This window comes from Nicotiana attenuata, chromosome 12 (genome assembly GCF_001879085.1).
Source record: "Nicotiana attenuata strain UT chromosome 12, NIATTr2, whole genome shotgun sequence".
In the NCBI taxonomy this organism is placed as follows: domain Eukaryota; kingdom Viridiplantae; phylum Streptophyta; class Magnoliopsida; order Solanales; family Solanaceae; genus Nicotiana; species Nicotiana attenuata.
Window position 1 is genome coordinate 17,268,907 of NC_032000.1, and position 17,255 is coordinate 17,286,161.

At 40.4% G+C, this 17,255-nt stretch overlaps 1 protein-coding gene across 1 annotated transcript; it reads right to left on the bottom strand.

Annotated features, from left to right (window-relative positions):
* LOC109235920 (probable polygalacturonase At1g80170) lies at positions 6,675-10,844 on the bottom strand. The gene is made up of 10 exons (XM_019402164.1): positions 10,819-10,844; positions 10,346-10,397; positions 10,034-10,165; positions 9,733-9,903; positions 9,618-9,638; positions 9,156-9,363; positions 8,709-8,790; positions 8,507-8,615; positions 8,083-8,199; positions 6,675-7,305 (listed from the first exon to the last, which is right to left on the bottom strand). Exons 1-10 carry the CDS (start codon positions 10,842-10,844, stop codon positions 7,024-7,026), a joined length of 1,200 nt encoding a protein of 399 aa, XP_019257709.1. The 3' UTR covers positions 6,675-7,023.

A 17,255-nucleotide genomic window follows, 5' to 3' on the forward strand; every position in this document is an offset into this window, starting at 1 on the left:
TTGAAGCAAGGTAATCTTTATCGAAAAATGTTCGGTGGCCCCTTAGCAAGATGCCTCGGACCTTCTCAAACAGAATATGTAATGAGAGAAATCCACGAGGGGCATTGTGGGAATCACGCGGGAGGTAGATCATTGGTAAGAACCCTAATTAGGGCAGGTTATTATTGGCCTAAAATGGAAGAAAAAGCGGAAAGTTTCGTGGTTAAATGCGATAAATTCCAAAGGTACGGAAATAATATGCATAGACCTGCGGAGTTACTACATCTGGTCATTGCACCGTGGCCATTTATGAAATGGGGAATGGATATCGTGGGTCCACTACCACAAGCAAAAGGACAGGTAAAATTTTTGCTCGTACTCACTGATTATTTTACTAAATGGGTAGAGGCAGGAGCATTCAAACAGGTGCGAGAAAAGGAAGTTAAAGATTTTATTTGGCGAAATATCATATGCCGATTCGGTGTGCCAAAGGAAATCGTGTGTGATAATGGCCTTCAGTTTATAGGCGCTCAAATCACAGAATTCTTTCAAAGTTGACAGATTAAAAGGATTACATCCACACCTTATCATCCAGGTGGGTAATGGGCAAGCTGAGTCAACAAACAAAGCCATTATCAACAATTTAAAGAAACGTTTAGAGGAATCCAAAGGTAATTGGCCAGAAGTGTTACCTGGTGTTTTATGGGCATATCGCACAACAACAAAAACAAGTACAGGAGAAACACCATTTTTATTGGTTTATGGAGCTGAAGCTTTAATTCCAGTTGAGATAGGAGAGCCGAGTACAAGGTTCACACATGCGTCAGAAGAGTCTAATGACGAGGAAATGCGTTTAAATCTTGATTTACTTGAAGGAAGAAGAGAAGCTGCACTAATAAGAATGGCAGCTCAGAAGCAGGTCATAGAACGATACTACAACCGAAAAGCACGCCTCAGATTCTTCAAAATTGGGGACTTCGTACTCAAAAAGGTTTTTCAATCTACGAAGGCAGCTAATGCGGGGAAATTAAGTCCAACATGGGAAGGTCCCTATAGGATTCGTGATATTGCAGGTAAAGGATCATATGAGTTAGAAACAATGGATGGCAAGATACTACCTTCACATTGGAATGCTGTTCACCTGAAGAGATACTATTTATAAGGAATATCCACGGTCAGGTATCCATATTTTAAAATTTAATTTTTGAATTGTTAAAATTTTACTAACGATTTTAGATGATAGGCAAAAAGCTAACCCGTGCTAAATGATGAGTCACGACTTGCAAGGCACGTGGAATAAATTAAATTTCCTGTTACAATTATTCTGATAGAAATTCAAACGGATTAAGCAGTCTATATATATAATCGCACATCCGAGTCCCGTATGTTTTTCCTTTTCAGGGAAATGACCAAATGAGAGGAACAATCAAGTGCTCGAGGCTTCTTACTTCACCGCTCAAACACTTGGGGGATTATATAATATACACAGGCATGTGTGTAAAGAAGGCAAAGAAGATAGAGAAATAATCAAAGATCAAGCCTGAAAAGTTCACTCAATGAATGAGTCAAGTATAGAGTAAAGTTACGAGCTAAGCCTTAAAAAGTACCTTACCATAGTTAGGGTAAAGGCAATGTATTGAAACGGGTTATAAATAAAAACCTCGTGTTATGTATTGAAATGGGTTATAAATAAAAACCTCGTGTTTATTTTTCTTTTTTAAATCTGTTACAAGAAAAAAATTATGAGAAAGTTATAGATGTAATTCGAATACATGTAAATGTTATTCAAAACTAGACAAAGTTCAAATAAAAACTTGTCAAAGTTATTCCAGAAACATGTGGATTCCTATTTCTTTTATCGTATGTTAACACCGTTATGAAGTTGAGACGTCTTCTTCATTAAGTGTCGAATATAAAAGGGCCTCTTTTATAAAATTTATGATTAATTTAAAATATTCATGAAGTTAACAGAAGCATTTTTGAACAATAAAAAAAATACAAATTACTCTGTAAGTCCTTAGAAATAAAGGCGAGAATAAACAAAATGGAAGCTCAAGATAGGCAACGAAAACTTCTTAATATTAAAAAGACTAAGTATGAGCTTAGTCATAAACTGCAAAATTGTTTATACATATTGGCCCCATAAAGAGGTCTGGGGACTTAAGTTTCCAAAAACAAACTCTCAAATGAGACACAAGGGTTTTAACCACAATTTTCCAAAAAAACAACAACTTAAACTTGTCACTGAGAAGATGAAGGAACTGAAACAGGTGCATCAACAGCAGCGGGCTCAACTTGGCTTAAGGAGTGGGGATACCCGTATCAACTTCAACATTTGCAGAAGCTTTCGGCCACGGGAGAAGGAAAATCTTGGTTTTGCTGAGCCCTTCTCAATAGTTTCATTGATTTTAGCTAACTCAGATTCTAAGTTAAAATCTCTTGGCTAGCTTCAACAAGGGTATCAAGGCGAGAATTTAAAAACGCCCAACTCACTTCAATGGCAGTTTTATCTTCAAGGATTTCATAATCTCTTTCCCAGTCAGCAATTTCATTTCTTACCTTTTCATTTTCAGCCAAGGCAAATTCATAAGAAGCTTGAAGAGAAGCGTGAGAATTTTCTAAAGAACAAACCTTGTCAGAAGATACCGGGAGGTCTTCTTGAGTTTGAGTCAAATTCTGCACGAGTTCACCAGCATACGCTTCTTTTTCACCAAGAGAGCCTTCAACTCTCTAATTTCTTCACTTGCCTTGGATAATTGCTCGAAAAAAGAGGTTTCCAGACGAGCCTTTTCCTTATCAGCTTCTAATTCTGAGGTCAAAGCCCGTACCTGCTGCTCTAAGGTACTTTTACTTTCTTCAAACATTTCTACCTCAATTTGAAGACTCTCACACCGTTCCTTCCAACTATCCGCCTCCATTTGATAGTCACGCGTTAGTTGTTCAGAGAGGGTAACTCTTTTCATCATCTCCGTGCCAATTAAATTGACCTAAAAGAGAAGAGAATATGAGAACTCTGAAAATAGAAAAAGGTTAAAGTAAAGCTTGAAAAAGGGATACCTTTAAAGAAGCATGCACTATGTCATTCATCAAGGTCAAAGAACTGTGGCTATCAAGCTTAGCTCTTTCAACTGGACCAATCAAAGGCTTTAGCCACACGTTGCTTGACCTGATTTCCTTAAAAGATTACCCTCAGTAGGAACTTCAATAGTGACTTGCCTCATAGCAGTACCTCTACATGAGGAACCAACCTCAGTATGATGAACAGGTGGAGGGAAAATTGTTGAAGGAGGAACAGTAGAAGCAGTAAAAACAGTCTGGGGAGGAACGAAAACAGCCGAGGTCGGCAAAGAAGGAGTTACAGACACGGGAGTAGAAAAAGAAGCCAGGGGTGCTTCATCAGAAAATGGGCCTAAGCTTTCACTACCAAACCCGCTGATAAAAAGCTGCTCAACAGAATCATGAGCAGCCGCGGGAGCAACATCATCATCAGGAATCACAATCGGGGCTTAAATAGACTCGGTGAGAGGAAAAGAACTAAGGGGAGATGCTTCTGCTTCGTCATCAGAAATAATGCGTCTACGGGCCCGTGGCCTTGTTACCAAGGAACCCCCGTCTTCCTCTTCTTCAGATTCTTGGTCACCAACGGCTTTTCTTTTCGATGAAGAACCCAAGATTATTTCTTGGGCCCTTTCCAAAGAGATATGAGAAGCCGCGACCGCCTCAGCAGTAACTCCGCGAACAACAAATCCTGACAGAAAGAAGGATTGAAGTAAGTTCAGGAAAAAATAATATGTAAAATAAAATAAAATAGAAGCTCTTACCATGAGTTTTCACCTTCCAACCAAATCGTTGGGAAAGTGTCTTCCAGGACCTACCATCCATTGGTGCAGTACTCAACAGCTTTTCTACCCAATCACGGAAATTGGGAACATCGTCCACAACTCCCATGGTTGCTGGAGAAAGAAAGTAAAATTAGAGAAATAAACAAAAATTGAAGAAAAAAGGTACGAGAAGGTTAGAAGACTCACGTGCAAAATTCCACTTCTCAGGGAAGGGAACGTTATCATCACCCACTAAACCTACAGTTGGGGCAGCAACAAACCTGGCGTACCAGCCACGGTCTCTGTCATCTTCAGGGCTAACTAAAACTCTTTTGCTCCTAGCTACTAGTGTAAAAACACCATTACGGAAAAGCCTAGGGGAGTAAAGATGAATTAGATGGGAGAAAGTAAAAGGCACCTTAGCTAAATTGGTCAAATGTCTCAAACAGGCAACAACCCTCCATATTATTGGGCCAATTTGACCTAAGCAAACATCAAAGAAACGACAGAACTCGAGAATAACAGGATCAATAGTAGGTTTAAATCCTAAGGTGAAAGGTTACGTATAAACAAAGGAAAAACCGGTTAAGTAGGAGGTGATTCTTTGATTCGGATTAGGAATAATGATAGGGAAGTCATGACTCCAATAGCAGTCTCTGCGAACTAATGGAATCAAACCTTCAGTAATTTGAGTAGGGTAGATATCGGCACGATCTAAAGAAGATACTTGATTTCTAAGAGACTCTCTGTCATTATAGAAAGATAGTTCCGTAGGAATTATCTCCTCTACTGAAGGTTCACGAAGAGGTTCAGAAGATTCTTTACCCTTAGAAGAAGATCTTTGTGAGAGAGAACCTCAAGTTCTAGAAGAGGGGCCAGAACTAGGAGAAGGAATAGAAGAACCATGTACAGATGAGATCCTAAATTACGGAGCCTACCTCCTCTTCTACTCCTGCTGGGGGCATTAGGGAAGTTATCAACTATAGGCACCCTTCTAGGGTTAGGGTTTGATGAAGACATGATAATACAAGGAAGAAGCAAACAAAGATTTGAGAAATTGAATGTTTAGAAAACTTTATGTGATAAAGACAAAGAAGAAAGTTATATTTTTACTGAGAAGCAACCGTCAAAGGAAAAGGAGCAATGATGGAAGGGTCATAATGATAACTGACGCTTCGTGAATAGTGAAGCCGTTAAAAAGCCTTAAAAAGTGCTGCAAAATTGCAGAACCAATGAAAAGGTGACATGTGTGAAGAACATTAAATGGAAGTGACAATTGAAGCGTCGATTCTATCATAACATTAATGGTGACAAAAATTCCCGCTTTAATAAAATTCCACTTCCCAAATATTCAATCGATGAATAAATGGCAAGTGGGGGGGACTATCTTTATTGGAAAAAATTGAGTTTACATATTAGAGTGGTGTAAAGATGACGTGTCATGACACGTAGATTGATCAAAGAGTTATGATTGGCAAAGAGACACGAGTTGCAACAGATACGAGCAGAGGCATAGAAAGAGGCACGAGCGGTTATTCAAAATACTCAACGCTCGTACCTATTTAAGTCCAAAAATTAAGGAGAATGAACCTGATAGTACAAATGAGTACAAATACAGTATTTAATGAGCCTTAAATACTAAAAACGTTAGAAAATCTGTGTTAAATACAATGATTATGTAACATAGCATTTAATATCTTTAATTGTCTATAATAGCCTTATTATGAAAAAGGCAAAACGCATATCTCCAAAATAGCTATAAAAGGGAGAGAATGGATCAATTGTAAGGACACGAAATATTATCTGAATACATTGGTTTACTTTGTTTTTCTGACTATCTCATTATTGGCAAAATCATTCTTCTTTTATTCATTTCCGATTATCAGTAACCCGAGTTCTTCTAAAAATAAAGCTTTGACTAAAATCCCATTTTTCAGTTAAACATGCAGCATATTAGCGCTTGTGTAAAAATTGCTTCGGACTTTGAACTATATATACAATTTAATTTCCCTAAATGTACTCGCCGTAACCCACAACTCTTCAGAATTTGTAATGTTGTTATATGAAATCTAATTATTAGCTACATTCTGCTGAATTTTTCTGCTCGAGATCATAGAACCTAAAAAAAAGGAGGAAAGAAAAAGGAAAATGCATTTTATTTTCCTTAAATGTATTCTATTTAAGGAATTATCACCAGTGGCAAAGCCACATGTTAGAAAGGATCATCCAAATTACACTGCGCCATAGCGTAAAAGCAAATATTTTTTGTATATATATATAAAATTTTGTATCTTTGCTGAAATAATAAAGGATTTATAGTGTAGTGGCAAAAGTGGTTCAAAACATACTATATATGGCATTTTTACATAAAGCTGGAAACAACTGGGCGGTGGAACTTGGAAGAGTGTTCTGTTTTAGAAGCAGGATGACTTATGAGTTTTTTTGAAGAATGTATTCTCTGGACTCTAATTAATGTTAGATAGAATCAAGAGACTTGTTAGATCGAAACCACCAACTGAGTTCTGAGATATATTTGTAGTCTGTATCTGTATGTTTAGGCAAAGCAACTGAGGCTGCAGTATGCCAAATCTACATAGTTGTCGCTGTCTTTCTGATTTTACTGTGTATTAATGTTGGTTATAACTCCATTCTTGTATAATTGTAATACTCATCTTCAGTTTTAAACTTTGTTTTTGTATTACAATTGTTTTCACTTGCATAGATGAGAAAGGTGAATATGTCAGATACTGTTATCCGGTTATAAATTTGTTAAAGCTACTCATCAATAATTTATCTAATGCAAAATTAACTTTATTAAAATTAAATAAATAGTTGTTCCATAATAAATATTAGTATATGTAAACGCATGGTTAGTCCCAACAAGTTCATCCTTCCAAGGACAGATTATTCATAACCTTCTCAACTCATCAAGCATTACAAAATTTTACATGCTTAATATGCAAGCACCTTATTTGCAAAAATTTGAGGGATTTACACAATAACTAAAAGAGCAGCCCGGTGTACGATGCATCCTGCTTCATGCAGAGTCCGAGAAAGGGCCGCAACCCAAGGGTGTGATGGTCCATGAAACACTGCTCATTTTTCCTACTTGGTCCTGGTGCTGACTAGTAAGTCATGATCAACTTGTTTCCACATGCTTGACCATTATATTTAAGCTAGCTTTGCCTAGGATATATAGCTACACATTTGAACATAGAGATTATCAAATGGACTTGCTCAAGTTGGATAATTCTGTGGGATGCTGAATAATGGTTTCACCCGAGGGAAAGCAAGAAGAAGGATTGTTTAATCCCGAGGTTGAGCCATATGCATTCCAGCAAAACGATGTCGTGGGAAACTCCAAAAATGAAACAAGTTGGACATCTTCCAAATATAGATTTCTACATGGGGAGCTATCACTACAAGCAAATGTTATTGCATTTTTTGTTGCTGAAGATCCTCTAATACCCACAAACGATACGCTGTTAATGTCAATAGCCAAAGTCTGCATATCGGGTATTCACAGTCGTTAGATGCATACGAACACAATTGCAAGAGTGTTGAAGTCAAATGTGTTCAGAAAACACAAACGGGGAAGTTTTGTCCAAATTTATTTGACACTTTTCATATTTTTATATTGACCAGCTAATTAATCAGACTACCGTAATATTCGTTATTTTAATTTTATACGTTACAACATTACTCTAAGCCGATGGTCTATTGGAAACAACCTCTCTACTCCTCCGGAGTAGGGGTAAGGTCTGCGTACACTCTACCCTCTCCAGACCTCAGTGGTGGAATTTTACTGGGTTGTTGTTGTTATTGTTGTTATTGTTGTTACAACATTAATTTAAAAACTATACGAAAAATACATATTCCTACTACATAAGACTTTAAGTTGCAAATCTTTTCATATTGGAATATTTTTTTACAAAATACTATATTTTAAAGTGTTATCAAAATTCACATTATTTAAATTTTAGGAAACAATAGATGTAACAAATAATTGGACACAATAGTGAGTATAACCTGTTTAATGCATGCAGAAGTGCAATATATGGTTTGGTACGTGATAATTAACTATGATCACTTGGTTCTCAGAAAATGATCACTTAATCATGGATGTTAATTAATTCCATCACTAGTAGGGCAACAATTGCTGTGTGATATAAAGTACTATATCTTAATAATGAGCTCAAAATAGAAGTAGCCTCGCTCATTTAACTTTATCAATGAAATACTAACTGCGTGAATTTTAGACATGCAATAATAAATTACTTACCTGATTTGGACAGGCGAGTGGAGAATCACAATAATATTGATCTATTATAATGGGATTTGACACATTTTCCATCCACACGTTAGCAAAAGCAATCTTTCTCACAAACCCCCTACCTCCCTGATATATAAAGCATTATGAGGAAAACCAAAAGGGATTGCATTCAGCAAATTAATCAAATTCTTAAAGATGAAAACTGATGATTGAATAATGACAAATTTAAATGATACTCCCTTCCTATGTTTCAATTTATATGTCGTAGTTTAACTGAGCAAAGTTTAAGGAAAAAAAAAAACAGACAAAAATGAAAAACTGAAAGTTAAATTGTTTTCAAAATATAAAGATTTATATTTTTTTGCGAACTAATAAGAAATAATGTCATATAGTATGAAACAAACAATAAATCAATACTACTATATATGATTACCTGCCAAGTCTTTATCCTCACACCATTTTCTGTGTTGGAAAGATATGCTCCATCAACAGAGACATCGTGCACTTGAGACGACGAGTTTGACTTTCCCAAGCTTCCAATGCTAAAATGATGGGGCATATAATATCAGAAATCAAACAAAAAAACTAAATTTGTCTACACATAATGATCTTAACAAAACAGTAAAACGTTCTACCTTATACCATGGCCTGGTCCACAAGCAATGTTTTTAACCAAGATTCTTGAAGAATTGCCCACTATAGATATACAGTCATCTCCTGGCGGATTCAATTTGTGCATGTAACAACAAAATAAAATATACTTACAATAATAGAACATATTGCTAACTCTCATACCAACATAGAGACAATGCGGTGCACAAAGTATTCCGCCTTCACGCAGGGTTCAGTGAAGGATCGCACCTCAAGGGGTGTGATAGACAATTTACCCTAATGCAAGAATTAATTACTGCTTTCGCAGCTCGAACCCGTAACCTATAAGTTACATGAAAATTAAACAACTTTACAGTTGCTCCAAGGCTCCTTTGAACACTAATACCAACATGCGTAGACCAAAAATAAACAAACCTATTTTCTATTATGACAACGGAACCTTGTTTCTTAGACCAAAAAAATAAACAAACCTGTGCCAATACTGCTATCTCTGATACCAACATGGATAGATGAGCTTATGTGGATTCCATCTGTGTTAGGGCTCTTAGCAGGTGCTTGTACTATGAGATGTGATACTTCAACATGTATACACTTAGAAATTGTTATATGCATTTGTTGACTATTTAGCATCCTTATGTCCCTCACTTTCAGATTGTTGCATTTGTGGAAAGTCATAGCCTGTACATATTATCCTTAAATCAATGAGGCATAACCAAAATTATTATTAAAAGTAAATCTTTCTGATATACATTCACTTTAAAAATTCGGTCAAAATTGTTTGCGACCGACCGATCGACTTCTGTTGGTAAAATAATCAACCGAAAAATCGATTGAAGCCGGTCGTTTTTTTAAAATATTTTTTTTTCTTAGGCTATCAATATATAAATGTTAAACTTTAAAAAGAATAAGATTGGGGGAGAAATAGCACTTACTGTTGGAGCATGTCGACAGGGCTGCCAAAATAATTGTAACACGTTAGACTTAATTATATGGTGTGAAAGAATTCCATAAAGCACAAAGAATTTCTATATATGGCAATAAAATTACATTGGTTGTATTAATTTTGCATGAACTAGACCACCATTTCTGGCCCATCCCGTCGACTGTTCCTCCTCCTTCTACAGTCAAGTATTTCACTTTAAAGAAATAAAGCCATTTATGTGGATTCAAACCATCCCAGACTTGAGGATCTTTCGGCGCTACAATTGAACCTGCAATCTTATAATATATTGCCAACAACTTTAAAAAATAACTTTAGAAAACACACACACACACACACACACATATATATATATATATATATATAGTAGTGTTATACAAGTTATAAAAGTTAGAGTTAAACACTTACTGATAGAGACACCTTTGACCGGCAAGGCCCAAGAAAATCAATTGGTCGAACTAGAAAAGAATATCCACTTGGGATTACTATTTGTGGTCGTAATGGTGAAGAACATGCGATTTTCCAGACATCTTGAAAAGACTGAAAATATGTAAGAAGTACTATTTAACTGAAGCTACACTTAAGTAATAGTAGTAGTATTTGTGTACACCTTAATTTATCGATGTTTACAAAAAGCAGAGTGTATGAATGCGAAGATATGTGCGATGTATTTATTTAGGTTAGTGTAAATATCAGGTGCGTGTAAGTTTTTACTCTTACCTTAGTGTCATCGGTTACGCCATCTCCTTTGGCTCCAAACTCATNCTCGTCACTACTTTGCCGAGGTTAGGCTCGGCACTTACCAGTACATGGGGTCGGTTGTACTGATACTGCACTCTGCACTTTCTGTGCAGATTTTGGTACTGGACCGTGTTGACCCGAGTTGAGCTGCTGCCTTCAATCCTACATGAGATCCAACGTAATTCTGCCGGCGTTCGCAGACTCTGGAGTCCCCTTCCAGTTATTCCAGTTTTTTGTTTCTGTTAATTCGAAAACATGTGTACTTTCTTTCAGCCAGTGTTTGTAGTGACTCTTAGAAGTTCGTGAATTGTGACACCAGATTCTGGGTAGTTGTGTATAAGCACTTGGGTTATTATGAAATTCTGCACTCCTTTAATCTGTTTTGGTTTAATTGCTATTATTTACTGAATTGGTTTAGGGTTAGCGTATTAAATCTTTAACTGTTGGCTTGCCAAGCATCTGAAAAGTTAGGCGCCATCACGGTCCCGACGGTGGGAAATTCGGGTCGTGACAAGTTGGTATCAGAGCACTAGGTTGCCTAGGTCTCACAATTCACGAGCAAACTTAGTAGAGTCTGTAGGATCGGTGCGGAGACGTCTGTACTTATCTTCCGGAGGCTGTGGAGTTAGGAACAGTTTCACTTCTATCTTTCTCTATCGTGCGGTTTAGTTCTCCCAATGCTAATTGGACTCTCTACTCTTGTTCTTTCGCACATGGCGAGAAAACGTACCGCTTCTTCAGCTGAGCAGCAGCCAGAGCCCCCAGTTGCAGCTCCTACGAGGGGCAGAGGTCGAGGCCGAGTCAGGGGCAGGGCTCAGCCCAGGGCTCGAGCAGCACCACCAGTAGTGGAGCCTCAGGTGGAGTTTGACGATGAGGTTCCAGCCCAAACTGTTCCTGCCGGACCAGCTCAGGTTCCAGAAGGGTTCATAGCCACCCCAGTGCTTCAGGATGCTTTGGTCCATCTAGTGGGCCTTATGGAGAGTGTCGCTCAGACCGGCACCTTTCCTGTGGCACCAGCCGTCTCTCGGGCTGGAGGAGGAGTCCAGACTCCCGCTACCCACACTCCGGAGCAGATGGCTCCCCAGTTTCAGACTCCAGTAGCTCAGCCAGTTGGGGTAGTTCCATCGGGTGTTACAGCAAAGACCAACGATGGAGCAGCTATGTCTTCTGAGGCTTTGTGGAGATTGGATAGGTTTACCAAGATTTTCACCACTCACTATAGCGGTACATCTTCAGAGGATCCCCAGGACTATCTGGACAGTTGTCATGAGGTGTTACGTAATATGGGGATAGTGGAGACTAATGGGGTCGACTTTGCTGCCTTTCGTCTGTCAGGTTCCGCCAAGAAATGGTGGAGGGATTTTTGTTTGGCCAGACCAGCTAGGTCGCCGGCTCTTACTTGGGACCAGTTCTCTCGGCTATTTCTTGATAAGTATCTTCCTGTCACTCAGAGAGAGGACTACCGGAGGCAGTTCGAGCGTCTGCAGCAAGGTTCTATGACTGTCACTCAGTATTAGACTCGATTTGTTGATTTGGCCCGTCATGCTCTTCTTATACTCCCCACCGAGAGAGAGAGAGAGAGAGAGGGTGAGGAGGTTTATTAAGGGACATGCTCAGCTTATCAGATTGCAGATGGCTTAGGAGACTGGGAATGAGATTTCTTTCCAGGATGTAGCCAATGTTGCCAGGCGAGTTGAGAAGGTTTTAGCTCAGGGGAGTGGTCAGGGGTCTAACAAGAGGCCTCGTCACTCTGGTGCATTCAGTGGGGCCTCATCTGGAGGCCTGGGTACTTTTGGTAGAGGCCACCCTCCCAGGCCGTTTCAGACTTCTCACGGTGCTTTAGGTGGCCGTGGTCCTCATATGCAGTATTCCGATAAGCTAGCCTACAGTGCACCACCAGCTCCTATCAGTGCACCTCCACTTCAGAGCTTTCAGGGTGGTTACTCAGGCCGCCAGGGTCAGTTTCAGGGTCATCAGCTACAACGCTCAAAATCTTGTTATACTTGTGGCAATCGAAGGCACATTGCTAGGTATTGTCCTCGAGCATCGAGCAGTTCTCACCACCAGGGTTCTCGTGCCATGGTCCCGGCACCGGGTGTTCCACCGCCCGCTCAACTAGCTAGAGGTAGGGGTCAAACAGCTAGAGGTGGAGGTCAGGCCGGTAGAGGTGGAGGCCAGCCAGCAGAAGGCTGTCCCAGAGATATAATTTAGGGTGGTGGGGCCCAGCCCCGATGTTATGCTATCCCGGCCAGGCCTGAGGCTGAGTCATCCGATGCTGTTATCACAGGTACTATTTCAGTTTGCAGTAGAGATGCTTCAGTTTTATTTGATCCAGGGTCTACATACTCCTATGTGTCATCTTACTTTTCTTCATATTTGGTTGTGCCTCGTGATTGTTTGAGTGCTCCCATGTATGTGTCCATGCAGGTGGGGGATTCTATTGTTGTAGATCGTGTCTATCGCTCGTGTATATTTATTATTAGGGGTCTTGAGACTAGAGTAGATCTCCTACTTCTTGATATGGTTGATTTTGATATCATTTTAGGGATGGATTGGTTGTCACCTTATCATGCTATATTGAAATGTCACGCTAAGACAATGACCTTAGCCTTGCCGGGGTTGCCTCGATTAGAGTGGAGAGGGACTGTTGTTCATTGTTCTCGCAATGTTATCCTTTATGTGAAGGCTCGACGTATTGTCGGGAAGGGTGTTTGGCTTATTTGGCTTATGTTCGTGATTCTAGTGTGGAGGTTCTTTCCACGGATTCCGTACCAATTGTTCAGGAGCTTCCAGAGGTATTTCCTGCAGATCTGGCGGGGATGCCACCCGATAGGGATATATACTTTTGCATTGATTTGGCTCCGGGCACTCAGCCCATTTCTGTTCTGCCATACCGTATGGCCCTGCCAGAGTTGAAAGAATTGAAGGAGCAGTTGCAAGATTTGCTTGATAAGGGCTTTATTAGACCTAGTGTCTCACCTTGGGGTGCGCCGGTGTTGTTTGTAAAGAAGAAGGATGGATCAATGAGGATGTGCATAGACTATCGGCAATTGAACAAAGTCACCATCAAGAAAAAGTATCCATTGCCGAGGATAGATGACTTATTTAATCAATTTCAGGGTGCCAAAGTGTTTTCAAAGATCGAAATGAGGTCTGGTTACCATCAGTTGAGGATCAGGGAATGCGATGTCCCTAAGACAGCTTTTCGGACTCGGTATGGGCATTATGAGTTTCTAGTGATGTCATTTGGGCTGGCAAATGCCCCAACAACATTTATGGATTTGATGAACCGGGTGTTCAAGCCCTATCTAGATTCCTTCGTAATTGTTTTTATTTATGATATCTTGATCTACTCCCGCAGTCGAGATTATCATGAGTAGCATCTTCGGACCGTTCTTCAGAATCTGAGAGACAACCGGTTATATGCTAAGTTTTCGAAATGTGAGTTTTGGTTGAGTTCAGTCGCTTTCTTGGGTCACGTTATATCGGCAGAGGGTATTCAGGTGGATCCTAAGAAGATTGAGGCAGTCAAGGACTGGCCTAGCCCACATCAGCTACAGAGATCCGGAGTTTCTTGGGATTGGTGGGTTATTACCATCGATTTATGGAGGGTTTCATCTATCGCAACCCCGATGACTAGGTTGACCCAGCAGGGTGCCTTGTCTAGATGGTCAGACGAGTGTGAAGCGAGCTTTCAGAAGCTCACAACAATTTTGACTACTGCGTTGGTGTTGGTATTGCCCACAGGTTTAGGGCCCTATACAGTATATTATGACGTATCTCGTATTGGACTTGGTGCGGTATTGATGCAGGGTGTCAATGTTATTGCAAATGCTTTGCGGCAGCTAAAGATTTACGAGAAGAATTATCCAATTCATTACTTAGAGTTGGCAGCCATTGTTCATGCGCTGAAGATTTGGAGGCACTATCTATATGGCGTGTCGGTATTCACTGATCATAAGAGTTTGCAATATTTGTTCAAGCAAAAGGAGCTCAATTTGAGGTAGAGAAGGTGGTTGGAGCTATTGAAAGAGTATGATATCACCATCTTGTATCATCCCAGGAAGGCCAATGTGGTGGCCAATGCTTTGAGTAGGAAGTCAGCTAGTATGGGTAGCCTTGCGAATATTCCAGTTGGTGAGAGACCGCTTGCATTAGATGTTCAGGCTTTGGCCAATCAGTTCGTAAGGTTGGATGTTTCTGAGCCCAGTTGTGTTCTAGCTTGTACAGTCGCTTAGTCTTCCTTATTTGAGCATATCAAGGAGCGGTAGTATGATGACCCTCATTTGCTTGTCCTTAGGGACACAGTGCGGCACGGAGATGCCAAGCAGGTTACGGTTGGAGATGATGGAGTTTTGAGGATGCATGCTCGTGTTTGTGTGCCTAATGTGGATGGACTTCGTGAGTTTATTCTAAAGGAGGCCCATAGTTCCAGGTATTCTATTCATCCGGGTGCCGCCAAGATGTATCAAGACTTGCGGCAGCATTATTGGTGGAGAAGGATGAAGAAGCGTATCACTATGGATTTCGTTGTTGGACTCCCACGAACTCAAAGGATGTTTAATGCAGTCTGGGTTATTGTGGATAGACTGACTAAGTCAGCGCATTTCATTCTAGTGGCAGTTTCCTATTCTTCGAAGCAGTTGGCAGAGATTTATATTCCTGAGATCGTTCGTCTTCATGGTGTGCCCGTGTCTATCATTTCTGATCGAGGTACGCAGTTTACCTCGCATTTCTGGAGGGCAGCACAGCGTGAGTTGGGTACGCGGGTTGAGTTGAGCACATCCGTTCATCCTCAGACGGACAGACAGTCCGAGCATACTATTCAGATCTTGGAGGATATGCTCCGCACCTGTGTTATTGACTTTGGAGGTTTTCGGGATCAGTTCTTGCCGTTAGCGGAGTTTGCCTACAACAACAGCTATTAGTCGAGCATCCAAATGGCTCCCTATGAGGCATTATATGGTAGACGGTGTCGATCGCCGGTTGGGTGGTTTGAGCCGGGGGGGGGGGGAGGCTCGGTTATTGGGTGCATATTTGGTACAGATGCTTTGGATAAGGTTAAGATCATTCAGGATAGACTTTGTACAGCTCAGTCCAGGCAAAAGAGTTATACCGACCGTAAGATTCGTGATGTAGCATTCATGGTCGGAGAGAGAGTGTTGCTTCGAGTGTCTCCCATGAAGGGCGTAATGAGGTTGGGAAATAAGGGCAAGCTATGCCCTAGGTATATCGGTCCTTTTGAGATCCTCGAGCGAGTGGGAGAGGTGGCCTACAGACTTGCACTGCCACCAGGCTTATCAGCAGTGTATCCAGTATTTCATGTGTCCATGCTTCGGAAGTATCACGACGATCCATCTCACGTGTTAGATTTCAGCACTGTCCAGTTGGATAAGGAGTTGACCTATGAGAAGGAGCCAGTAGCCATTTTAGACCGACAGTTTCGTCAGTTGAGATTGAAGAGTTATCCTTCGGTTCGAGTGCAGTGGAGAGGTCAACCTGTTGAGGCAGCTACCTGGGAGTCCGGTCTGACCCACCTTTTTACCAGCTCAGGTACTTTTCTATGTCCATTCGAGGATGAACGATATTTTCAGCGGTGGAGAATATGATGACCCAAAAGGTCATCTTATGTTTTAGAGCTTGATTCCGTGTTTCGAGACCTTCAAAACCTCATTTTATGCCTTCTTGATTTGCGTGCGCAGTCCAGGCTCGTATCCGGAACGATTTTATGTGGAAAATTAATAAAAACAATAATTTTTACCTTTAAAAAAATTTAGTTGACTTCAGTCTACATTTTGAGTAAACGGACTCTGACTTGTATTTTGACAGTCCCGGTGGTTCTGTATTGAAATATAGGACCTGGGCGTATGCCCGGAATCAGATTTGGAGGTCCCTAGCCCGAGTGATGAATTTTTGTTAAAAATTGTAAGTTTGAAAATCTAAAGGTTTAAAGAATTTTATTAATGTTTGATCTCATTGGTATCGGGCCCGTATTTTGGTTGCAGAGCCCGGTACAGGTTTAATATAATATTTAAATCATGTCTGCGAAATTTGGTGAGAAACGGAACTGATTTGAAGTGATTCGGACGTCCGGTTGTGAAAATAGGAATTTCAAAGTGTTCTTGGGATTTTCGGGTGTTTTTGTGCTAAATCTATAGTTCTAGATGTTATTTTAGCGGTTTGATCGCACGAGCAAGTTCATATGATGTTATAAGACTTGTGTGCATGTTTGGTTTGGAGCCCCGAGGGCTCGGATGAGTTTCGGGTAGGCTATGCAGTGATTTGAAACTTAGAAAAATTTCTGGTGTTCTTCAGCTATGTTGCAGGCCTCAGACCTCGAAAATGCGAGGTCAAGCTTCGCATTTGCGACTACTGTTGAGGTCACATTTGCGAGCTTCTCATCGCAAATGCGAAGAGAAGCTGGGCTAGCCTATATTTGCAATTGCGAACAATCCTTCGCATTTGCGAAGTTGGTCTGGGGAAGGGGTTCTTCGCATTTGCGAAGAAGGTGATCCCAATTACGATTCCAGCTCCGCAATTGCGAATAATATGTTCGCATTTGCGACAGAAGCAGAGATGCGACAAGTTCTTATTTGTGATGCCTTTCTCGCATTTGTGAGCTTCATAATTGCGAAGCTCAAGTCGCAAATGCGACATCTGCAGCTGTGTAAAAGAGACTTAGACGGGATTTTTGATTCATTTCCCAAATTTTAAAAACCTAAACCTCAAGAGGCACTTTTCCGAAAGGCCATATCTTTCACTTCTTCAACTAAAATCAACAGGCTAGGTTTGGAACCCTTGTCGCAACCCTCGAGAAGCTGGAAAGTACCCATGTGGCACACCATCCACAAGCACACAAAACATAAGTAAATGATTCTTTACTCATTTC